The 25530-nt window shown below is 31.7% G+C and overlaps 2 protein-coding genes across 4 annotated transcripts; one reads left to right on the top strand and one right to left on the bottom strand.

Annotated features, from left to right (window-relative positions):
* The first annotated feature begins 5908 nt into the window (after positions 1-5908).
* Positions 5909-11746, top strand: LOC100242545 (type IV inositol polyphosphate 5-phosphatase 7). 2 transcript variants are annotated; one of them, XM_059736864.1, is made up of 14 exons: positions 5909-6797; positions 6913-7000; positions 7586-7654; positions 7790-7874; positions 7967-8071; positions 8165-8816; positions 8953-9146; positions 9613-9721; positions 9847-9995; positions 10155-10410; positions 10541-10930; positions 11063-11140; positions 11227-11420; positions 11514-11746. In XM_059736864.1, the coding sequence occupies exons 1-10, from the start codon at positions 6768-6770 to the stop codon at positions 10375-10377; spliced, it is 1704 nt and encodes a 567-aa protein (XP_059592847.1). In that variant the 5' UTR covers positions 5909-6767; the 3' UTR covers positions 10378-10410; positions 10541-10930; positions 11063-11140; positions 11227-11420; positions 11514-11746. The 2 variants fall into 2 exon arrangements, with proteins under 2 accessions (XP_059592847.1, XP_002282939.1); XM_002282903.4 differs by lacking the exon at positions 10541-10930 and having other exon boundaries at positions 5911-6797.
* Positions 11747-13354: 1608 nt separating this feature from the next.
* On the bottom strand, positions 13355-14933 carry LOC104879256 (FCS-Like Zinc finger 6). 2 transcript variants are annotated; one of them, XM_010651628.3, is made up of 2 exons: positions 14462-14933; positions 13355-13736 (listed from the first exon to the last, which is right to left on the bottom strand). In XM_010651628.3, the coding sequence occupies exons 1-2, from the start codon at positions 14734-14736 to the stop codon at positions 13619-13621; spliced, it is 393 nt and encodes a 130-aa protein (XP_010649930.1). In that variant the 5' UTR covers positions 14737-14933; the 3' UTR covers positions 13355-13618. The 2 variants fall into 2 exon arrangements, with proteins under 2 accessions (XP_010649930.1, XP_010649929.1); XM_010651627.3 differs by having other exon boundaries at positions 14447-14924.
* Positions 14934-25530: the final 10597 nt, after the last annotated feature.

Here is a 25530-nt window from a genome sequence, read left to right as displayed (position 1 = left end):
AACCATCCCGGGTTGAAATTCCTTTGTCATTTTTTGGGTGAAGAGATTTTTTTATTTATTGATTTTGTCTTACCCATTATCATATATTATAAAGGGCTTTTAAAATGACGACTTTTACTCCAATTAACTTTATGTTAAAATAAAAAAAAAAAAGGAGCCATCCTAGACTAGACCGGCTATTAAAATTTAACAAATATTATTTTTTATTTCTTTTAAAAGTGTTTGTTCTTACCAACAAATTGACCAAATATTGGAATATAATAGTCACTTAAAAGAGTGTGATATTGTTTAACAATTTTGAGAAGGAAATATAAGGGAAAGGGGGAAACTGCCAAAAGATGAACAGGATAAAGTGTATTATTATTATTACTTGAAAATGGAGAGGATGAAGTGGGTTCCTAGGGCTAATTGTTGTTGATAAGTGGATAGCCGTCCCACTTTCTTAGTCACTATCATTTAGTCTCGTCCCCCTGGACCATAATTAAGTTTGGACCCCACCCCATGAAAAGAACTTGTTTAACCCCATTATCATCAAATTGATTATTCTTAGCATTTTCTGCTTAACATCTTTGTACTTTTCTCAATTTCAGGTGAGGATGGAATTCATCATTTTCCTTGCCACCATTTTAATGATCACTCAAGGCATAACATTGCTTTTTGTGTAGCATACACCAACTTGTCCAAAATAAAAAGGTAGAAGCAAAACGAAAATAAGTTTGATTCATAATTTTTTTTCCATTAATTGTATTTATTTTCTTTCATGATGTATAGAAATTTATAAATACTTTCATTATATTTGGTTTTTTTTTTTAATTTAATTTTTTTTATGTTTCTTCTTCTTTTTTAATATTTTTCATCATATAAACCAAACTTAAATGAACTTTTCTATCACTTAAATTATCTTAGACAACGATTTTATGACATTTTTCAAGTAAAAAAAAAATATATTTTTTCTTGAATGAGTTTACGAAGGTCGTTTCTTCTATGAATAGGGATAACGATGGGACGATTTTTTTTTTATATTCGTCTCACCTACTCCTAATGAGATGAATTTGAAATTTAAATAAATAAGTTAAAAGAAAATTTGAGATTTTTTTTTTTTTATTGGAGACAGATTTAGAGAGGGTTTGGGTATTGTCTTATCCCGTCTTGTTCAAATTATATATAAAATTAATTTAATTTAGTTCTTATTTTTCTATTTTAAATATATATAATAATAAAAAAATATTTTCAATAAAATAAGTTATGAAAAATTATAATATTTTTTAATTATTTATAAAAATATATTTATTTTAATATAATTAAAAAATTTTAAAAATAATTTATTTGAAATTTTTTTTAAAATTCCCTTATTCACCCAATTTAATTTTTTTAATAGAACGAAATTAAAAATTATTTTAAATAAATAAGATGATGATGAGATGGAGGTGACCCATCTCGAACTTGCTCGTTGCCACCCCTATCCATGAATTCTTGCTAAAAAATCCAATGAATTATTTTTCACAATTCAAAGTTTAATCACATTTTATTCACAAATTTAAGATTATATTGAGGTTTAAAAACAAATTACACTGAAAACAAAAAACAAAGGATGGTCCAATGATTTTTAACATTTGACTTTTGTCACATCCTCTTTTGTCACCTAGCCAGTCACATCACGTCCACCCTTTGTCATCTTTCCATCATTTGATTGTGGTCTTTGTCATATTAGGTATTTTGTGTGAGATTCCGATTCGTTTTGGCTCGGTTGGATGGGTTGGAGTTAGGCCTCAATCAACTATCTTGAAAGGAATTGAAGTTTGTTATTCAGTTACGCTGTCCGGATCTTTTTGGATGAAAGAAAATTTCAATGTATTAATATAAATAAATATAGTAGTGATCATTGTAATAAGGAATAAAGTTAGATTTATTTTTTCTTTAGATACTCGCCAGATATGTTTCATTGGTTTGGTATTAGAGCTAACAACTTACAATGATGGCTTCCGATGTTAATTCGCTCTATGGTTCAAGCACAACATGATAGGGAGAAAATTAAAATCCTCGATAATCAAGTCTAATTTTATTCTTATCACATTTGATTACATTAACACTGAAGTTAAATCATAATAATTATTAATTTTGGACTATCTTAATTATTACCAATAACTTAAAATTACTTGGAGATTATCTCTACAAAAGAATTGTTTTAACTACTCACTGTTATATACAAGCACGATAACGCTTTATAATATCCAATCATGAAACACTTTGATATTTGCTTTTCTTTTATCAAGTTAAGTCAATTTCTTTTGGTCACGCTTGTAAATGACTATTGCACTACTTATGGGTGTAACTGATTATGATCAACAAATGCCTTGTTCTTGAAAAGATTCATAGATACATATTAGATAATTAGTGGTGTGGATGAGATAGTAGGTGCACTAATGGATATTAGGTTTAACTCACTGGAATTCAATTTGATAGAGTTCGAGCAAACAAAAGGTCTTAACTTGTCCAAGTACAATATATATCCTTAGCCCAAATTGTCATAGATACAATTTGGTTTTAAAATTATTGGATGTCTTATATTGTGCAGTGCCAATATAAGACCTCAATTTTTGGCCTTTAACCTTGTCTTTCATGCGGGATCAATACATATTAATGTGAATACTACTTTATTCAAGACAAAGTAATTGCTAAGGAGATAGATTTGCAATATATTTTGATTGAAAATCTAATAGTAGATGTCTTGACTAAATCATTGGTAACAACTAGATTCAATACATTTAATATCAAATTCAATGTAATGTTATCTCTTTCTTTTTTGAGGAGGTGAGTTGAGTCAGTTCGATGAGTTAAAGTCAAGTATACATCCATACTCTAATATTCCCTAAAGAGTTAGGCTTGTCACCCACTAATCCATTAGGATCTTGCTAAATGAAAGAAGCTTCTACACTAAGATAGATGTGCTCATTACAAGAATGATTATCCATGACCGTCCTTAATGCACTCAAGGCTTTAAGCTTGTGATCAAAATGTAGACCAGATTATGTTGATTTACCCACAGAATTATCAAAGCATGACAACAGTTGTGTTCCAACATTTATACCAATTCTTAGTGGAATGAATACATATGACCTACACTTCTCTTTCCAATGAAAAGTGCCACCATGATAGTATATACAGTATATGATCTGCACTTTTTTTTTTTTGCCCTAAAATTATCTCAAGAGTCAACACGCAATACTAATGTGGTGCTTGGGTGTAAGATCCCATTTGTATCCTTTTTTCTATGGAGAATATCATGAGAACCGTGGATTCATTATGGCTTCTTTGAATCCAAATTCATATGGTCTTCTCCATGTCTTCGTCTACAATATTATTCCTTGGTCCATGTGTATTTCTACTTTAACGGTTTCACATTGTGGAAATAGATGCCTACGGATCATCAATAGTACTATTATGACTTGAAGTAGATAGAACAGTAGATACAAATATGTTCAAATTTTCATTTCCAAGCATATCTTTCAGATAAGTCCCCCTCAACCCCCACTTCACCACCATCATTTTTGGGTTGAATCTTCATGCCCTTTCAATCTCATGATCCTTTTCTCATTCAACCCATTTTTTCTAACTAAAATTTGAAAGTGTGAAAGGTAAGTTGCATCTTTAGAACAAATATATACTATCTTATGGATGATTTTGGTTCTACCCATGAAGATTTTTAGTTTAAGAAAAGTATGTATAGAAGGATGAGTGATGTTTTAGTATAGAGAAAATACAACCAAACAACATTAATGAAGGAAAAACATTCTAAAATGATGCAGGCTTTTTTTCCTCCATACAATGACACATGAAGAAAATGCGGTTCCAAACACTTCCTTTTTCATCATGTCTTCATTGAATCCAAAAACATTGATCCTCCCTTAGATACCATTCCATGAGAATGAGAATACTGCATCAAGGTTGTCAAAGAAGAAAAATATAAGAATGGAATATTTCAAACTTGATGGGGGCCACTTGTTTTGGACCTTAGATATATTCATTCACTAGATATGGCCCATTGCTCTTTAGTTTTTGATACTAGTCTTCACCATACAAGTTTCTTTGCATTATTCAATCTTCACTTTTTCCTCCTTATTGCCACCAATGATTTCCAAGACCCACATTAGAAGAAGCAAAAACAAAGTTTATTCTGGATTTCTCATAAAGGGAAAGCACATCATCCACCATTTCATGACTATTATTGATTTTATGCTGATTAGATAACCTTGATTTGATCAAAATGGAAGTCCACTCATTCTACATGCTTAAATTTTGACAAAGTAAAAGCATTCTTATATTGTGAGGCCAGCTGATTGTCTGCGCCCTGCTGCTTTGTGCGCCTATGAGAATCATCCAACAGGACTACAATTTAATATTAAACTTTTTCATAGGTAAGTTTTTACCAATTCATAAACCCATGAAATAAATAATTCTAATTGTTAATCCTATAATAATTTACTTTTAATAAGATATTATCCGGAGACCCATCTACACAAGTACTAAAGATATATCATAGATATTATGTCTATACCCATCTACACAAGTACCAAAGATACAACAAGAGATTTCATATATATATATATATATATATATATATATATATAGGCACATTCAAATATTCGTACTTGTAGAAATGATATATATATGTATATCTCAAGACATTCAAATGTTCGTACGAGTAGAAATGACAACTTTTAAAGTTGTGGAGGACTTCAAACAATAATATTTACATAAAAGGAGTGAACCGTTACAAGTTCAATTAAAAATTTAAAGTGTAATACTAGTTAGTATGAAGTGGAGTCGTGTCACAATTTAGAGAAAAGGACTGCCTATCAGCAAGGGGGAAGGCCGCCACAAGAAAGAACCTGTGGAGAAGAGCGTGACACGTTTGACAAAGAGCAGGACTATTGGCAAACATGAAGAGATTCTGAGTTGAATGAAAGGAAGATTTAGGGAGTTTTTGCTCAGGAAAATCTAAGAAGAGAAGCTACACACCATGTCACGGGACACTTGCTTGACAGTGACACTTAGAGGACTCTGGACAAGCCTTAATGATCTCTACTTGGAACCCAAATAGTTATGCTATAGCTAGTGGAGGCTACACAATTGGTCGGTGGAGGTGGACTGGAGGAGGGGTTATGGTTATTCGGCAAGGACTCCATTTTGAATTTATGTACTGTATATACCATGGTTTACGGGATTTGCTTTTTTGGAATGTTGGATTAGCCTTTGAACCTGTAAAGTTTTGTGTTAATCAATTCTTAAATACCCAACAATCATGAAGAGCGGAAAGAAGCCAATACCATTGGACACCCAACAGCATGTTCCATATGGGTATTAACTATTAAGACTACAAAGACCAGTCAACTAAGTTTTTTCGAACAAGGGGTGCTTGAGCCAAGGGCTCCGACCGAGCATGGGCGGCGGGGGGCGCGGCAAACTAGGTTAAGATCACTCGGCCATGTACCCAAAAAACACAGCCTTAAATTAGTCTACACATTCATAAATATGGTCGCAAAGTTGTTAGCTTGTAAGGGCTAAAGGAATGAAAAGGAAAAACTCCCAGGGTCCCCAAGTTGGGATAACTGCCTTTGTTTTGAAGGACACAAACCCTAGAATGAGCCAAAAAGGCCCTCAAAGTTGGTTAACCACAACCCCCGGCACTACCCCATACAATCTCAAACTGTGACCTACAAAATTGCACGTCGCTCCAGAAACCAAAATGAAGCAGAAATAAAATAATGAAAGAAATTTCACAAAACCCAAAAAATAAAATAAAGAAAAGGGAGAGAGGGAAGGGAGATGGGAGGAGCATCACTTTCTCCATGCTACATTACCACCCTCAGTCTAAACATTCCTTACAGGCATATAACCCAAGAAAAGAAAGGAAAAAACAAAAGCTAGAGAAAACAAAAAACGCATATAGTACTAGTACTACCAGCAACACAATCGCTTTATCTTTTTCCTTCTTTAACTGCTTTTACTTTCATGGAAGACCAAATGGGGGAGAATTGATACAGATGGAGGGAGGTATTAGATCTTACACCTCTATGCTTTGCTGACCAGCGGGCAGGTGGCGGTGAAGCTGACCGGGTTGTTTTGTGTGTAATGGGTAAAGCCAGGCGACATGCCCGTTGCCCCAACATGTTGGGGTGGTCTTGAGATTTGGGGTGGAAAGCCTTTTGGAGAGAGAGGGGGTCTCCAGTCTCAGCCCTTTATTCTGTTCAAATTCGATACTTTGCTGTGACTGAGAAGGGAGAGGCAGGCTTTGTTTGAACAGAGAGAAAGCTTCTCTCTCTACTCTCTCTCTCTTTCTGCTTTCCCTCTCTATGTCTGCCGCATTGTCTTGTTCTACCCCCAGAATCTCATCTCACTTCCACGCTTTAAAGCTCTCTCTCACTCTCTCTCTCTCTATAGTCGTTGTGGTGTTGTTGTTCCACTTTCAGAGAGTATATACATGACATAAGAAGAGGGGAATAAGAAAACCCATCAATTATTTCGTGTCTTTTCTTAAGCGTTCGAGCTTCTTTGAATTAGTTGTAAGAGTTTCAGAAACTTCTGAAACAAAGAACGAAGCATGTTAGTAGCCCACTGCTTTTTATAGAGACAACCCACAAATTAGGTGAGAGGAATCCCATATATATGGGAGTCTTTTTATTGAATTTTTGACATTATTGTGGGTTCGTAGCGAAACCCAGAAATCCTGAAATAGCAGAAGAGCTGTATGAAGAAGTACTGAAACAATGAGAGATGGGAGCTCGAAGAAAAGCAAGGTTTTTTCGAACTTACTTTTCATGGAAAGAAATCCTGATTTTTTTCATCATCATGGAGCCTATGATCGTTAATTTGTTTCTGATTGGTTGGTTCTTTGTCTTCTGTTTGATGAAGCTCTCATGGTCAAAAACACTGGTCAGAAAGTGGTTCAATATCAAGAGCAAAACTGAGGAATTTCAGGCAGATGAGGTTGTGTGCGGAGGTGGGTGTCCCTGTTATTGGCTTCTGTTCTTTGCTTTTGTATGAGTCAGGTTCATTTATGAGATAGGGTTTTGAGAGTAAGCCTTCTCTCCAATAATTAAGAAAAAGCTATTTTTCTTCCTCCACTTGGAAAGGCCTACTAGGATTCTCAACTCTCTGTTTGGTTGTTGAGAAAACAGAGGGAAACAAAAAAGAAAATTTCTCATTTGAACTTTATGTTTTATCCTGTTATGGTTGGTAACTGAATTAAAATGAGCCAAACAGTTGAATTAATTTCAGTTCGATGGAGTTTCTGTTTTCTGGGTTCCCAAGTAGTCAAGAATCTAAGATTCAAAATTCTAACTTCTCTGCTTTTCCTACCTTTTCTCTGAAATCAAACAGAGCATCAGCATGTAAATTCATCTTTTCTGTGACAGTATTTTGACCAAATTTGTGGGTGCTGCTACTAATTCTAATTTAAGACATTATTTCCTCTCCTTTTCAAAATTACATTCTTCAAATTTCTTTTTCTATTTTTCTTCATTTTCCTATTTTTCTATCTGTTTTTCAATGCAAGTTCATGCATTAACAGTGATTTCCTGTGCAGGGGGTGATGTAGAATGGAGGACTAGCTTCTCCGAAAGGGAGCCATGTACAATCAAGAAAAGCAAGACAGGTTCAGTATCGTTACTACCCCGTTTTTTGTAGCACTCCCTTCCAAGAACCACAAAAACCTAGAAGAAAAGATTTGTTTTGATAATAAAACATGTCATTACTTCCTTGACATTATTTTCCTCATTTTGATACACAGAGAAAATAAGCAAGAGTGCAGAGCGGGTCCGGCAGAGCAGAATAGATCTTGACCATCCTCGAGTTATAGATGTGCAGAATTATAGGTATTTTTTCTCTTGGAAATGTTCTTATGACATGTTTTGTTTCTGGTGGTGTATTAGTATTAATTGGTTTTCTGTGTTTGGTTTGAGGGCAGCATCTTTGTTACCACCTGGAATGTGGGCGGAAAATCTCCACCTAGTAATTTGAATCTGGATGATTGGCTCCATGCCTCACCTCCTGCCGACATTTATGTTCTTGGGTATGATTTGTTAGTTTTAATCTTCATATCTTCTTTTTCCTAACTCAGTTCTAGGCCTACTACTAATGAAAACATTTGTATTCCTTTTTTCAGATTTCAGGAAATAGTTCCTTTGAATGCGGGTAATGTTCTTGGAGCAGAAGATAATGGCCCAGCAAGAAAATGGCTCTCTCTGATTCGGAATACTCTAAATAATCTTCCTGGAACCAGTGGAAGTGGTGGGTGCTATACACCATCACCCATCCCAGAGCCCATTGTAGAACTGGATGCAGATTTTGAGGGATCAGCTAGGCAGAAGGCCTCATCTTTCTTCCATCGCAGATCCTTCCAGACAACCCGCAGCTGGAGAATGGACAATGACCCTTCAATGACTCAACCCCGACTTGATCGGCGATTCAGTGTTTGTGATCGTGTAATCTTTGGTCATAGACCAAGTGACTTTGACCCTAATTTCAGATGGGGTCACAGGCCTAGTGACTATTCCAGATGGGGTTCTTCTGATGATGACAATGGTCCTGGGGATTCACCAAGCACTGTATTATTCTCACCAATCTCTTGTGGAGGTTCTGCACCTGTGGAAGAAGGATATAGAATGCCTGGGAATTCAAGATACTGCTTAGTTGCGAGTAAGCAAATGGTTGGCATATTTCTTACAGTGTGGGTGAGAAGTGAGCTGAGGGATTATGTTCGAAACATGAAAGTCTCTTGTGTTGGCAGGGGATTAATGGGTTACCTTGGAAATAAGGTATCATTTTGATCAAATCCTGGTCTTTTCATTGTTTTTTGTATATCTTTGATTAGATTAATTGAAAAATCAGAAGCATTAATGAATATTACCATTTCGCTTAAATAATGAAACGATGTTATGCTTGCCTCTCCAGGGATCCATCTCGATCAGCATGTCTTTGCACCAAACAAGTTTTTGCTTCGTCTGTAGCCACTTAACCTCAGGACAGAAGGAAGGCGATGAGCTAAGAAGGAACTCTGATGTCATGGAAATCCTCAGGAAGACAAGGTTTCCACGAGTTAATGATACGGGTGATGAGAAATCTCCAGAAACAATTCTTGAGCATGAGTAAGACATAATCATCAGCTATCATTTAACTCTGCTCTTATGGGGATTCTGAAAAAACTCCAGAGTCAAATAATTCCACTTTGTCTTTCATAATATTCCAAACAAGTTTATTTTTTGCTTTCTGGATGTTCCATTGACATCAAACTAGTTCATCTTACTTTACATCAGATTTGAAATTAGACTCTGTGTGTGTGTTTTAATGACTGATAGAATTTGAATAAATCTAATTGTTCTTTCATCTAAAATCATCTTTAGGCAAACTACAGTATGCTTTTCATGGTGTTTAAAGAAAGAATTTGTTTGCTTTCACACCTAAATTACCTCGGGTTAATCAAGAAATGACATAATTTCATGAATACATGCATACTCACAAAAATTTCTTTTACCAGGTGATACACTCCATTTTTATTATTATTCTCCATCTGCATAGCCCCTTCAATTATCTGATCATTAAAATTCTTTGCAGTCGAATTATTTGGCTTGGGGATTTGAATTATCGTATTGCTCTCTCCTATCGATCTGCCAAGGCACTTGTGGAGATGCAAAACTGGAGGGCTTTGTTAGAGAATGACCAGGCATGATCCAAATCCTCTCCCCATCCACTTCTCTGTTTCCTTTCTCTGTGTTTAAAATCCTTGGTTTTTTTTTCTTTATTTATTGAGGGCTTTCAATCTGAAATTTTGATGTTCTTTTATGGCAGCTAAGGATAGAACAGAGACGAGGTCGTGTTTTTGAGGGATGGAATGAAGGGAAGATATATTTCCCACCAACATACAAGTATTCAAATAACTCAGACAGATATTCAGGGGATGATATGCACCCCAAGGAGAAACGACGGACACCCGCATGGTATGTACACCTATCCTATCTCAAGATATAAAGAAGTAAGCATACAGATATATATAGAACAAAAAATAAAAAGAAATAAGCATTCTGAAGCCCATATTTGAGCACACTTATAGATTCTTAAAACCCAATCTGATTTAGTAAATTCTTTTGCATGTGAAGGTGCGATCGTATTTTGTGGTATGGGGGTGGTCTCCATCAATTGTCTTACGTCCGTGGGGAATCTAGATTCTCAGATCATAGACCGGTTTATAGCATATTTTGGGCTGAGGTTGAGTCAATAAATAGCCGATTGAAGAAAAGCACGAGTTATTCTAGTTCAAGGATTGATGTAGAGGACTTCTTGCCATACTCTCATGGATACACTGAACTAAGCTTTTTCTGAAGGATGGAGGGAATTGTTAAAAACCACAATCAAGTATGCTCTCTCTCTCTCTCTCTCTCTCTCTCTCTCCATATTTTTATTTCAGTACCTTTATCTTAATAACTAGGCATTTAATCTGGGGGATACCTTACATTAGGAGCTAATTAATTCCTTTTATATCTAGGAGAGCTACATCTATGATTAAATGATTTGGATGCAACTACTTAGTTGCAAATAATTTCATTTTTCCCACATTTGAGTGGTTAACAAGGGCTAATCCTGTTTAAGAATTTCAATGTCTTTCTGCACATCAAGTATGGTCTGTCCCCCACAATCAATCAGGTGACCAACCCCACTGAGCTTTGCTTCTTCTTCTTGTTCTTCTTTTTCTTCCTCTTTTATCAACTGGGTGGTTGGGAGTAAATAAATGGCTTATTACATCAGGGCCTTTGTTATGGTAGTTCTCAGACTTAATCTTGTGGGTCCAGTCCATTGATGTGAATCTGGAGGAGATACCTATAATTTATTTCACAAGGAACCAAATGATTCAGAGGCACATGGGTTATTCGAATCGGTAGGAAAATTCATCCCTACAACAGAATGTGACTTGGCATATTTTCTGAAAGTGTTCCATAAATTGCATTTTCTCCCCCTTCAAAAGTTATATGTTGCATGTCCCTATTCTCATCTGCTCTTTGGTCCCCAGTTGCAGGCGGGAATTGCTTTGGAGAAATTTGTCTTTGAAGGATGATGGAGACATTCCGTTGCCCACTAACCGATAAAGGTTGGGCCCTTCTCTCTTTTCCTTTTCTTATTTTCCTGTGCATCTCTTTTCCTTTTTCTAATTTCATCCTTCTTTCTTCCTCTCAGGTGTAAATTTTGTAATATGGTTGACCAACTAATTTCACACAACTCCAACTTGCTGTACCTTTGCTCACCCATTCTTTGTTAGTGAATAATATACCAGTATGAAGCATAATTCAGTAGTTACCTGATTGACTAACACCCACTTTCATGGCATCTCAAAGTTCCCACTAGCATTTGCTTTCCTGCATGATGATCAGGTACTGTACTTTTGTTAATCATTCCATCATTTGGGTGCATATATATTACTACCCATTTAATCATGAATTCACTTTTTTCCCCTCATCTTGCAGGATGGACTCACTCAATCAGAAACTGCCAAGTGGGTAAATGAAGATTATTTTATTCATGATTCTTTATTTGTTGAGGGGATTTTGATGACTGAAAGAAGATGGAAGATGGTCAAAACAATCATTTGGGTACTTCCCTTTTGTTTTAATGAAAAAAAAAAAAAAAGATGTAAAGATCTGATGGATAGTCATGACTGAAGTGATACAAAGGATATAAAATTGTAGTTTAGGATAGAGATCTGAAAGCTCTTGCTCTCTGTTGCCACTAATGATTTTACTGAAAAAAAAAAAAGTTGGTTTTCTTGATTTTCTCCCATTTCCCATCTCCACTGTCGTCTGCTTTATCTTTTCTCTGTGGTGACTGGTGAACAACAAACTAGAAAAGCATAGGACAGTTGACAGATCTGGCAAGGTATATTGGGAAGTCATCATCTAGTGGGTTTTTCTTTTGGAGTCATTTCCATTTCCTCTTGTCTTTTGCTCTTTACATCCAATGTTAGCTTGTCTCACGAGTATGACGTTGGAGAAAAAAAATACCTATATAAATTGAAAGCAGCAAAACAAGAGGGGAAGTGGGACTGATTCATTTCTTCCAAAGAAAACAAAGAATTTATTGACTGATGGTTTGGATGCTTACTACTACTGAACAGGAAACCATCTTTGATTATTCTTTTGAGGACAGAAATCAACATTATCCTTCTATCATTCTTCAAAGAACGAGTTCTGATCTTGAAGAACATCACTCGATTACAACTTGAAACACATTTTTCAAGTTGGCATGTGGGCATGGGCAAATTTCCTAGTAACTCAGCCATATTGTCCTCAGGGGAAGCATTTCTGTTTTTCTGCATGGTTTTGCTAGCTAACCTTACTCAAAATGTGTGCAAATGCAACAAACAAATTCATGATAAGGGCATTGCTCAGCCTCAGAACTTGGAGATGAAGAGTTAGGGGAGATGATCAAACTCAAACTCAAAAAAAGAACATGAGAGAAGAAAGCGATGGGGTGTTAAGAAAAGTAATGCGGGAATGTAAATGGAGAATGATTCCTGTAGGATCAGTGATGGACAACCACAATGATGATAAATTCCTAAATACAAACAGTAATAATCACTGCAGCAGTTGTCATAACCACAAGCACTGATACATGACTTTGAGCAGCCCAGGCTTAGGGAACTTCTGATGACTGAAAACACTGATGAAAGGTGGTGAAAATAATCATTTGATTATTTCAAGTTCTTTTTGGTTTTAAATTAATAGAGAAACAAAGAGATAATGACCTGAAAAAGTATGAATGACAAATTGAAGTCTGTAATCCCTATGATGGATATCTGAAGCCGCCTGCTTTGTTTTTAGTTTTTGGGTCTCTGCCTCGGCCAATGATTTAACTGAAAAGGTAGTCTGCTAATGATTTTGCTTTTAATTTGTACAGTAAGATGTGAAAAACAAAGTGGCGAAGCAGAGCACGGTTCTTCACAGCTCTGGCTTGTATACATATATTTGGATCTCATGATTTAGAGGCTGTCTTTTCTTTGGGGGACCTTCCTCTAACTCCACTTGTTCTTTTTCTCTGCTTGCAGTGGCCTAATTATGAGCATTTGTCGTTACAACAGTTAAAAGTCATAATGTATATTATATATACCTCCTGGGTCTACACTAAATCATTAGTTTCTGTCTTTCAACAAAGTTGAAACTTGAAAGCCATCTAACATAGTCTCCATCTACGTATGATCTTCAAAATTCTAAAAATTCTAAATTTTTAAGCATGGAGATGATAACATTGAATGTGGGTGGAGAAGTAGAACAAATTAAAACGCATTGGTAGTAATACAAGGAAAGTACCATCATCACAAGTATATGAACATCTCATGAAGATCAATGCTTTATCGATTTGCAGATACAGCCATATGACAGCCCTTACCCTGTAAATCCAAAAGAATAAAAAATACAAAGCTCTATGCCCTGCTTTACATGCAGCTTCTTCTCTTCTCCGACCTACTTCTAACAAATGAAATGAGAAAAAAAAAGTATCCAGCATAAGCTGTTGTCAGCATAATAACAGCAGCTCTTCGCTTTCTCTACACAGTTTGAGTCAAGTATTAAAATTTTTAAATGGAGGTGAGGCAGTCAGTGGCTTGTGTTGGTCGGGAAGCCGCGTCTTGCTCGGCCTCCTCCAGAGCAATGTGTGTGGTTCGGCATGACTCGGAGCAAAATGCGCGCAGGTAACTGCACCATCAAGGTTTCACGCTTCATGTTATTGGGTATAATAATCAAGTGTATTTCACCCACCTATTGTTTAAATATATGTTTGGTTACCAGGAAACTTAAAGAAAAGAAAAGAAAAGAAAAGAAAATTCTCATATTTGTTTTTATCAAGTAAAATAGAAAAGAAAATTAATATAATTAAAATTAATTAAAAACTTATACACTTTTATATAAAAAATTTAAAATAAATGAAATGAAGTTAGAAATTTTTACTAAAAATATCAAATCCAAAAGTTCAATAGGATGTTAATCCCTTTTTTTAAAAAAAGTACTCTTACACATTTCCTCAAAATTTTCTCTCCAACCAAACATAGCTTTCAAATAAAGTATGATGGCAACTTAAGCATAGGATTTTTGAGATCATAAATGCATTATGGAGAACGATTAAGAAATAATGGAGACTTTTGTGTAGGAATAAATTTCTTTGAATTTCCACCAAAAACCCTAACTTATAAAAATATTTATGTTTTTAAAAATTTTAAAATTTTTATGGAATCTAATACAATATTTTTTTTCCCATATAAATATACAAAAATTTAAATTGAAATATTTATTGCATGATCATGTAATTTATTGCATACAATTATAAAGCATATAATAATCATAAAAAAAGGGTAGTTCTTGAAAGACCCTGAAACAAGAAGAAGAGAAAATCAATGAAGTAGGCATACCGCATATATACGCACCCAGACATGAATACATCATCCTTTGGACTAATCTTCCTTCTGCAGTAGAAACAAGACTGAAGAAACACCCCAAAGCTTTCGTCAATGTCAGATCCATCATCGTTCGAGTCCTTCAGCGGTGACCCCAACGTCAGAATGCTCCGGCGAGGCCGCTCCCATTGCTTCGGCTTTGGTCTTGAAACGGCTGCCGGAGTTTCTATGGGCTGTATGTTGTTGAACAGACCTGTGTCTCCAAGACTCGACGACCACACAACTCGACTCCGTTTCTTGCTCATTGATCTAATGGAGTATCTTGGAGAGGAAGGAAGAAAATTAGGGTTTAGGAGAAGTTTTGGATCAAGCTCGGACTCGTATTATTATTAGGGTTTAGGGTTTAAGGATGCAGCTTGAAGAAGTTTTGGATCAGTCTCGGACTCTTATTATTATTTAAGTAATTTTATTATTAATCTTATGGAGGGTTCCTTTCCTAGCCTCGTAAGATAGAAATTGATACCTCAATTTTCAACTTTGAAAATGAACGGTAATTATTGATAATGTGTCATGGACGAATTTTAAAAAATTATTAAATAAAGAGTTGAATTTTTAACTCAATTTTATCCTATGGATACTAACTAAATAAAAAGTTGAATTTTTAACCCAATTTTAATTTAGGAGATATCAGGGATAGTCACTATAATCGAAATAATCAAAATAAACAAATAAGCATGTAAGGGATATAAGAATTTACCTTAAAAACTTATTCTCCAAAACCTACAATTTGATCCATATTTACAACGCAACAACCCAAAACTCAATGCTCTGAATTCTTCTTAAAAGATTAGGAATGATTAACCAAATTAGGTTGAATATCTCTAAAAGTGTTTAAAAAAAAAAACCTAGGTATAAATAGGAAAAAAAAAAATAGTAGAATTAGAATCGATTTAGAAATCATATTTTACTAAAAACAATTTAGAAACATAAGAGTTTTAAAAATATTTGAAAATATTTCATATTTTAAATTAAAATGGATTTGGAAAAATTTTCTATTTAAAATTCATTTCCAAAATTATTTTTATTATTTGGAAAGATTTTTTGTTTCAAATTCTCAATTTAAAATTCTTTTCAAATAATTAAAAAAGTTTTCATATTTCAAATTAAAAAGATTTGGAAAAATTTTCTATTTAAAATTCTTATATCTTATATCCTCAATTTAAAATTCTTTTTCAAATTATTTTTATTATTTAGAAAGATTTTTCTTTTTAACTTTTCAATTTAAATTTTTTACCAAATAATTAAAACATTTTAACTTAATTAAATTTTCAATTCAACTTTACCTTATTGGAAAAACTAGCTTGCTTTTACTCAACCTTTTTTTAAACTTATCTATAACTTTTGGATTGAGCAAACAACAACCTTCAATTCACTATTTAAAAAGTTTTTTAAGTCAGAAAATAATCGAAACAAAATTATCAACATATAGTGTAGACTCATCGTCCTAACAATATAATAAAAGAAAAATAAAAATGCTAATTTATATGAAACAATTACATAAATAAATAGAAACATGGAAATAAAACCTTTTGAAAAATTATATTTAATTTATATGAAAAAAGTATACAAATAAATAGAAACATAGAAATAAAACCTTTTGAAAAATTATAATTATTGATAATGAATGAACTTTTTTTTTTGGGCAATTTGGAGTCAATAATCCGTTTTTTTATAACTAACTAAGCTATCATCTCATTCTATTGTAAACTTTTGAGAATTAGGTTCTTGAGGGTTAATAAATAAAGTTTTTTTTTTTTTTTTTTCCTTTGAGAATTCCAATCTTTAGGGTTATGGATGAATTGTATTTGATGATATTTCATTCTAAGTAATTAATGACATTTAACATCTCATTGCAATCAGAGATAGAATTTTAATTATATATATATATATATATATATATATTCTTTGATCCTATTTGGATGCAATAGTTGGTTTTATGAAAATTTATTGGGCTTATATATTTATAACCTTTGTTCACCCCTACAACAGTATCTAGCATACTATTATAGTCTCCTTAGTTTAGAATGTAGTAGCAAAATCTACAAAAGCTAAAATCATCCAAGAACTAAAATGTTTTAAATTATTTTATAATTAGATGATTTTATATTTTCTATCAAAATTCTGTACCAAATGTTTTCTAAACTTATTTAAAAGGTTTTAAGAAGTTGAATACAAGTTATTAGAGATTACAAGCCTTAAATTGGAGTATTTGAGCACTTCACGCTGCAATCTATTGAGGGTCTAGGGAATCAATTAAGTTGGTTGGGCTTGATTGATCGAAGGATATTTTTACACACTCTCTCTACTAGTAGCTTAGTAAGTCAATCAAGGCTTTGCCTTTCTTGGTTGAGGACTTTGACCCTAATGGTCACCTGTTAAAAGTATTAATTGCTAACGACTAGCGAACCAGTCAAATTGGTACTTGACTATAATCGACCCCCTAAATGTGATTAACAACTAGTCTGAGCTTCCAACTCCTATTTAAAGACTCTAAATTTCATTGTTTTTAAGAGTATGAGTTCAAGATCTTTTATGAACATATTTGAGTCTTGGAGGAGTGTTTTTTAGTGCACATTGTTTCAAAATTTGTATTTTATTAATGCATCATTTAATCCTAATTTATCTTGTATCATTTGCACTTAAATTTTGTACTAGACTTTTGTGAGTTCAATTTTTATCATTTATAACCATTGTGAGATGAACTTAAGCATAGGGCATTACTTGAGGGAAAATCTAAATGTAAAGTATCACTTAGTGTTTACCAAGTGTTGGATATCACTTGGAGAGTTCAAGAGTGAGGTATCTCTTAAATATTTTTGTTGCTCCTGTTGGAGCCGATGAATTCAATTATAAAGCTTAACAACTTGGTTTGAAAGTCTTGGATTAGTGGAATCTTAAGCTTAGGATTAAAGTTAAACAAGAGTTGATGTATGTCGAGATTGGGTTAAACTACTATAAATCTTGTATTTGCTTTCTCTCTTCCCTAATCTCTTTAATTTATATGTAATTATTTTTCATTATATTTATTATATATTTGCATATAATTGTTTCTTACATTTATATAGTTTAAATTTGCAAAAAGAGACCATTACTTTATTCAACCCCTCTTTAGGGTGGTTACCTTAGCTTAGCTTAACTTAACTAATTTTTTAACAAAAATTTCTTAACTCTTTATTTATAATTTTAATTTTCTATACACAAGAGTCATGAATGTCCTTTCAATTGGTTCACTAACTGATCAATTGATATATTCTTAAATAAAATATATATGAATTTATATCCATTATACAAATATAATTTTGTAAATGGCCACACGTTATAAGATAAAAAATTAACATAAGCTAACCACAATAAAATGAGTAGGCAAAAATATAAAAATTCATGAAAAATATAAATTATAAATAAATATATTTAGTATCCATATGATATATATCCTAAAATTACATGTTCTCAATCATATCAATCATATAGACTTCATCTATTGTGAGCCCAGAGGGTTCACGATTTTAAAACGTGTTTATAAAGTTAAAAACAAAACTTATATATATATATAGCATTGAGAACTTTTTTCCCTATTCGATGTGAGATATCACAATCAACTCTCCTTCATCTATGCAGATATAACATTCTCATTGTGTCCCACAAGATTGCGGGACCAAACAAACTCTCAAACTAAGGTCGAGTATTAACTTTAATACCATTTATAATAACTTGTCCCCAATTGTATATATATTTTCTGTTTTGGGCCCAAGGAACCCTCATGATTTTAAAACATGTTTATAAGATTAAAAGTTCATATATATATATAACGCCAAAATACTCAAGCATATTATATATTTGTAACTAGAAGTGCAAATAATTCAAATAATCATCTTATAACTAAAAGATTATCAATCACCAAATTCCTGTGCAAGTAATAAAAGGTACTATAATCCTTAAAACTCAATTTTAAAAACTAGCACATCAATCGTTGTGCTATTGTCCATATAACTTCAAACATTAATTAATTTCTAACATTTAAATAATATTTAAAAATAAAAGTCAAAAATAAAAAAAAGTATCCTAAAAAAAATTCTAACCTAACCATTACTCAACTTTAAAAAACTAAATAACACGTCCACATAACTTCAAATAGTATTTTATTTTTAACATTTAAACAATGTCTAAATAAAAAAAAATCCTTAAAAAACAAATTTCCAACTTAACTATTATTCTACGTCCAAACTAAGGAATGAACTTAAAGCTTAATAAAGACTATTAATACCATATCATGTTTAATTTCTTTTTTAATTATAAATGTAAACAAGAGATATAGTTTAGTAATCTTTTTCATAAAAACTCTTGAGTTGAAACATGTAAAACATTGAAAAATTTTCAACCAAACATTTTTTCATATTTTTGTCAATAATAATTATATATCAAATCAAATTAAATGTTTTCAAAATATTTTTACTTTAACTATTAAATAACAAATGATGCTTAATTAGGTGGAACTTTTTTGTCTGATTAGGTAGGTCATTACAATGGTATCGATCTTTGATCTTGGTGTAAGGGTACGTTTAATTCCATAGTCCCATGAGATACAATGAGGATATTATGTTTATATGGAATAATGATTGTGATATCTAACATTGGATTGGGAAAAAAGTTTTTGGCATTGTTTTAAAGTTGTGGAAACTTTTTGTGCCCAAAACAGACAATACTTGGGGATAAGACATCATGTAAACATAGAATATCTTATAAAAAAAATATAAATTTATTTTATACCTTTAAAAATTATTTTTGAAAATTTTAAAATTTAAGTAAATAAATATTTTTGATTTATCATTTTTTTAAAACAGCTTTAGTTTTTAATTTTTTAATTTTCCCGTAGCTTATGTAAAAAGTAAAAACTATTATTTTTTAAATTTGAAAACATAAAGACAAGAAACAAAACATGTAAGCAAAAATGATCATTCTCCTGTCTCTCTCTCTGTACTCGCTTTCCTTTCTTTGTCGTTACAAGACACCGCCCCACTCACTATCCCTCCATCACGTCGCTCTTCTCTCCTCCCCAAACCCCAAAAAATCCATTTTCTCCGTCACTCTCACACTCACCCTCTTTGCATGCCCTGTCGAGAATGGCCTTAACCATTAATGCCCTCACTGTTGCTTTTCTCTCTTTCGCCCATTGTTTCAACAACCCTACTACAATATTACTCCCTCCACCATTCTAAATCTAAACCAAACATAAGTTTAACACACTATATTCTATTAGATGTAATAGTTTAAAATACACTTTCGTCCGCTATGATATTTAAAAATACCATATTCTATTAGAAATAGTATCTTTATTCACTAAGATATGACATCCTGATATAGATATATCACCTATGGACTCCCTGTTAAGAGAATTCTTTCGTATGTTTGGTGATAAACACTCCAATGAAAATGAAAGAATCTCTCATGGGTTATAGCAAAGAATTATGGCCAATTCATGTACATTTGTCTCTTTTCTTTCAGCTTTTGTGCCTAACTTTTGATTCCCCTTCTTGTCGGTTGGGAAGTTAAGTTTATAAAAAAGCAAGTAAGCCTACCATTAGGAAGCTAGCAATCTAGGAGGAAAGAAGGTTTAAGTTTAGCAAGGGAAGCGTAAATAAACCTGGCACACTCAATTGAAGAGATCGAATAGATTTCGCATATAAAAAAAATGGGCGGAGGGGAGATTCCACATCCACTGATGAAAAGTGTCGTATTGAAAAATATCCCAAAATTTTAATTAATATAAATCCTTTTTTATAAAGAATATTACATAAAATATTTCTTAAATTGATATATTATTGTAATATTAGTTTCCACATAAAATAAGAAAAGTTGTTATCAATATCTTAATAAATATTTTAGGTTATGATGAAGAAAAAACTGTGAGATGGATATAAACTCATAAAGAATATATAAGATGGATAAAGATGTAAGGAAGAATGAAAAGTACTCCATAAAGTGAAGGGTTCGTGGTTAAGAGTGAGAAAAGATAAGATGTTTTGAGAATCCAATAATTATATCTAGTTTTGTCTTCTATAATATTTTCAATAGTACAGTTGAATAATTCTTTTTCATTAATGCATGTAGGCATAATTGATCGAATCACGTTAAAACCTTGTGTATCATTTGTGTTATTATTTTATTTTTATACTCTTGAATTAGCATGTTTGCAATAAAATTTTTGTTGGTACGACAAATAGTGTCTGAGCCCATGTTGAAGATTTCTAGAAAAGTAAAAGGTTACAAAACATACGAGATAAAGATAAAAAAAAATTTGAATTGAAAGTGGAATCAATTGCTCTTACGTAAGGATGTGATACAAGTGTATAATGGAAAGATGAAAAATTGATTTGAAATTTGCTCCAAGGAAATGAAATTCCAATACACACTTTACATTAACGGTCAATAAGATCCCCAACACAATGCCCACCTCAATCAGTCAACCATTTCATTTTCTCAAGTCGCAGCGATTGAACGTGGCAAAGTTATCTGCTTCTCTTTACTTTCTTCTGATTCTCAGGTATTTACCTTCGGTAATGGGTAATTGTGAAGCTTCTTTGGATGTCGAAGCAACGAGGCATGCATTGAGATACACCGTCCCTGCTATCCTGGTATTGGACGCATGGTGGCCTTCTGTAAATATACATGATGTTGGAAGTTTCCCATTTTTTGCGTTTGTGCCTCAAAAGATGGTGTCCCTTGTGCACCATTTGAGGGTTGTAATTCTCCTATGCCACCCGCTTTGAGCGATCGTACCCATACCCATGCAACTGCCCTATACTATCAATGGAACATATCCTAACCACGGTGGTAATTTCGGACAGAAATTTAGACAAAAAAATATCAATCAAATAGAAATTGGTTAGATTGAATGGAAATTGAGTAAAACTTATAGAAATATTAAGAAAAGTTTTTAAAAAATAATATTACAATTTTAATCAAAGATATATAGTATCTTTTAAATTTTAAAAATTTTAAAATTTATTTTTAAAATATTTAATTAGTATACAAAATATAAAAATACTCATTAAGAAGATTATTATGATGGTTTTTATATTTTTAATAATAAATTAAATGAAATTTGAAAATAAGATAATTTAAATTTATTTATTTATTTTAATATTTTAGTTTTGCATGAAAATGAGAAAAAGAACATATTATTAAAGTTCATAATATATTTTTATATAAAAATGAAATCTAATAGAAGTATAAAATAAAAAAACATGAGAAATATCGAATATATATATATATATATATATATATATATATATATATATATGTCAAGAAATATCTTTGATATTGGTTAATTTTCAATTGATCAAGATTTTCACCCCTTGTATCAATGTTGAACGATACGTGAAATTTCACTAATATTTCATCAAAATTTTAATCCATGCTTGCAACAAAGCATATTGCCTATATAGTATACATTTTGCAATTTTTGTATACATTAAATTTAAGTAGGCCATAGGCCATGGATTGTGTTGTTGATTAAGAAAAGTTTTAGTTTTGTTCACTTTCATCCTGCATATTACAAATGGATGCTAGGATATCTAGGCTGGCTATTAGCAAGACCTTGTTCTAAATTGGTTGTAGTAGGCCCATGTTCCTAGACTAGTTTAAAATAGGTCTTTTCTCTGAGCCATTTTCTATGACACAAAGTCATCTTGGGCCAGATGGGATCCATTTACACCCCCAAGAGTGTGTTGCATGCTTTCAACCTTATCCTCGAATCTCCCATGCACCCTCCCAATAAACAATCTTTTAAAGAAAAAAAAAAAAGGAAATTAGACAAAGTATGAGAAAAGATGATAAGATACATTGATAACATTCTGACACTAGAAAAAGGAAGTACATGAATCCTTCATTATTGAATGTATTGTTCCTCGTACAACATAGATATGTTTGCTTAATTCAAATTTAGTAGGCCTGCAAAATGTAAACATGATCAAAATTTGTTAGTCCTTTGAAGGTTTTTCTTTCCTTTGTTTGTAATCTAAACAACTTGACATTATGTAAATCCCCGAACAAATCCTTTCAAAACACATTACAATAAGAAAAATATAACAAGGTACCAAAAAGATATGATTAATTAGGTGAAGTCACACATATACATTTTTTGATTCCATGGTTTAAAACCCGAGTTCTGTTTTATTGGTTTATACTAATATACTATGATTCCATGTGACTCTCGTATCATATAATATAATACACATTTCACCACACATAAAAACATTAATTTAAGTTAATTTAATTATTGTCATGCATACAACATCTTAATTTATTTTTTATTCTTTCATTATATTATATATAAATTTTTTTGCTTCATTATAACTTTTATAATAATATTAAATTTTTGATAATTTTGTATTTCACATATTTTTAAATAATTGTTTTAATTAATGGTATGTTCTTTCTAAAAGTTTTTAATTTTTACAATTTTGAGACTTAATTAAACAATGACTAATTTAGAAATAAATAATATAATTATATTAGATTGTGTTCTATTTAATTATTTACATTAATTGAATTTATATTTTACTAGTAGTGTCATTTTTATATAATAGATAATTTTAAATGCAAACAAAATCTTATTACTTTTAGATTATATTTTTTGTCAAAAAAAAATTCAAGAAAAAAAAAATAAAAAATAATTTTCCCATATTTGATTTTTACCATAAAACATACAAATTAAAAAATAATTAATTGACTATAAACCTATTTTTTATTTTTTATTTTTTAATACTTTTTTTTCTTTTATTTATTTATTTATTCTATTTTCTTTCCCTCATCCCCATAACACCAAAAATGAAAAATGAGGGCCTGTATGGTTAATCAACATGACGATGAATGGGATCATACCAGTAGTTTCTACGGCCACACAATCGGCGTCACACTTCATTTCACAGCGGGCATCAGCATTCTCTTCAGATTCACATCGCTTGTGGCAGCTATCAAAGCACGACCCAAATATGTCGACCTCAGCCTCGGTTTTACGTAGATGATCAACTGCTGCAACCACCATGCACACCACCAACAATGCAGCAACGTTGTTTGCCATTCCTTTTATTTTCACCACTTAGTTTTTTTCGCAGGTAATAATAGCTGGGTAGAGGAGAGGAGAAATATAAGCTATTTATTGGGAATAAAATTGGTAAATGAGAGATCAGCCTCAAAAGAAGGTAGGAGCTTCTCCAAGAATGAAGTGCCTCCTTTCCTCAAGGGGGAACTGGACCTTTTGTTTGGTGTATATCTATCTACACATATTGGGTTAGATAATTTAATTTGTGATTTATGTTGGACTTGGGCAAATAAATGTACACCCAAATCTATTTTGGTCAAGCTTGGGTTAGGGGTTTGGACAAACCCCACTATATATGATTTAATAAAAAGCTAAAAATTTCGGACCTTTCGTAAATATTTCATTGAACATGAAGATTATGTTTGATTCTAGAATATATTAATTAAATAAAATGAGATTTTTTTTTATTAAATAAGAAAAAAAGAAAAAGAAAACCAATTCAAAGGGATGAAATATTCCTCACTTTGGAAAACTAACCATTCACATTTTTTCAACTTAAAAAATAACCTTATTCTTTTCTCACAAAAATAACATATTTTTTAAAACACACATGTAAATAATAAAAATATTAAAGGGTATTTATGTTAAAAATTGATTACTCTTCAAGTTCAAAAATAGGAAATGTTAGTTTTACAAATTTGGAATATTTTCATCATTTTTAATCAATTAATCCAAAAAAGAATAAAATATAAGTAAGATGATGGTCAAGTTTACGTAATTTTTAATTATTTTAATTTTTATATAAAAAATTAAATATTTAAAATAATTTATTGATTTAATTTTTTTTATTAAAAGAAAAAAGAAAGAAGCAATTATTAAAGGAGAGAGAAGAGATGCCCCTTACAACTTTTGCTTTTTTTTTTTTTCTTTTTTTCTCGCAATTATTGCATTTATTTATTTGAAATGAAGTAGTCAAAAAGCGAAAGGAAGCTGGATGAAGAGTAAGCATTGAGTGGATGTGATAGAAGAAGTGGAGGATAATTACAGACCATCATACAAATCTGATAAGGGTGTTGCTACTTGCTACATCTAATCTACCAAACCTTTTCCTCCATACGCTTGCCTGAAATATTAAAAAGGGAAAGAGGGTGAAGAGAGAAAAGTGAGTGTTTTTTATAAATATAATAAAAATGAATAAAATAATAATATTTACAAATCAACGTGTGCAACTCATGCTACATCTAACTTGTGATTGGACTAGGAATTGCTGATTCACACTAATTAGGTTCCTATGGATACCTAGGATTTATCAAACAAAATAATAATTTTATAATCTACAAAATATAAATAATATTATTAAATAATAGGTTAGAAGTCAAATATTTCAAAATTTTAAAATAAGTAGGCATAAGCTCAAACTTTAACTGTTAAAAAAAATATAAGAACAATCATTTTTTTTTTTCATTTTAATATCTTTCTATATTTAAATAAAAAATATATAGCACAAGTAATAATAAATAAATAAATAAATAATAATTTATGGGTTTTGGTTTCAACATATGGTAATGTTAGTATTTATTGGATTGATATTTTTTTTATGTAACGCTTATTTTAAGTTTTTAACTTTTTCAAACATTGATATTTTTTAATCAAAGTTAAAATCTAATTAGTTCAATTATTATTCATATCAACTTGAATATCGGGTTAGACTGATCTAATCCATCCAAGTTACAACCCTAAATAATTAAGATCAAGATATAAAATAATAGAAGAACTATAATGTAAAACAATAAAATTTAAATTCATTACATCAACTCGGACACTAGTTCTATTGATCTAACACATCTAAGTTATAACTCTAAATGGTACAAACCAAGATATAAAATAAAAAAATAATTTAAATGCAAAGTAATAAGAACTAAATTTTATAGCTGGCATGATACAATTCGTCCGACATATCAACTCAAATACCGAATTAAACCGGTCTAGCCCATCC

Source organism: Vitis vinifera, chromosome 5, assembly GCF_030704535.1.
Source record: "Vitis vinifera cultivar Pinot Noir 40024 chromosome 5, ASM3070453v1".
In the NCBI taxonomy this organism is placed as follows: Eukaryota; Viridiplantae; Streptophyta; class Magnoliopsida; order Vitales; family Vitaceae; genus Vitis; species Vitis vinifera.
This window is presented reverse-complemented; position numbering and strand designations above follow the sequence as displayed.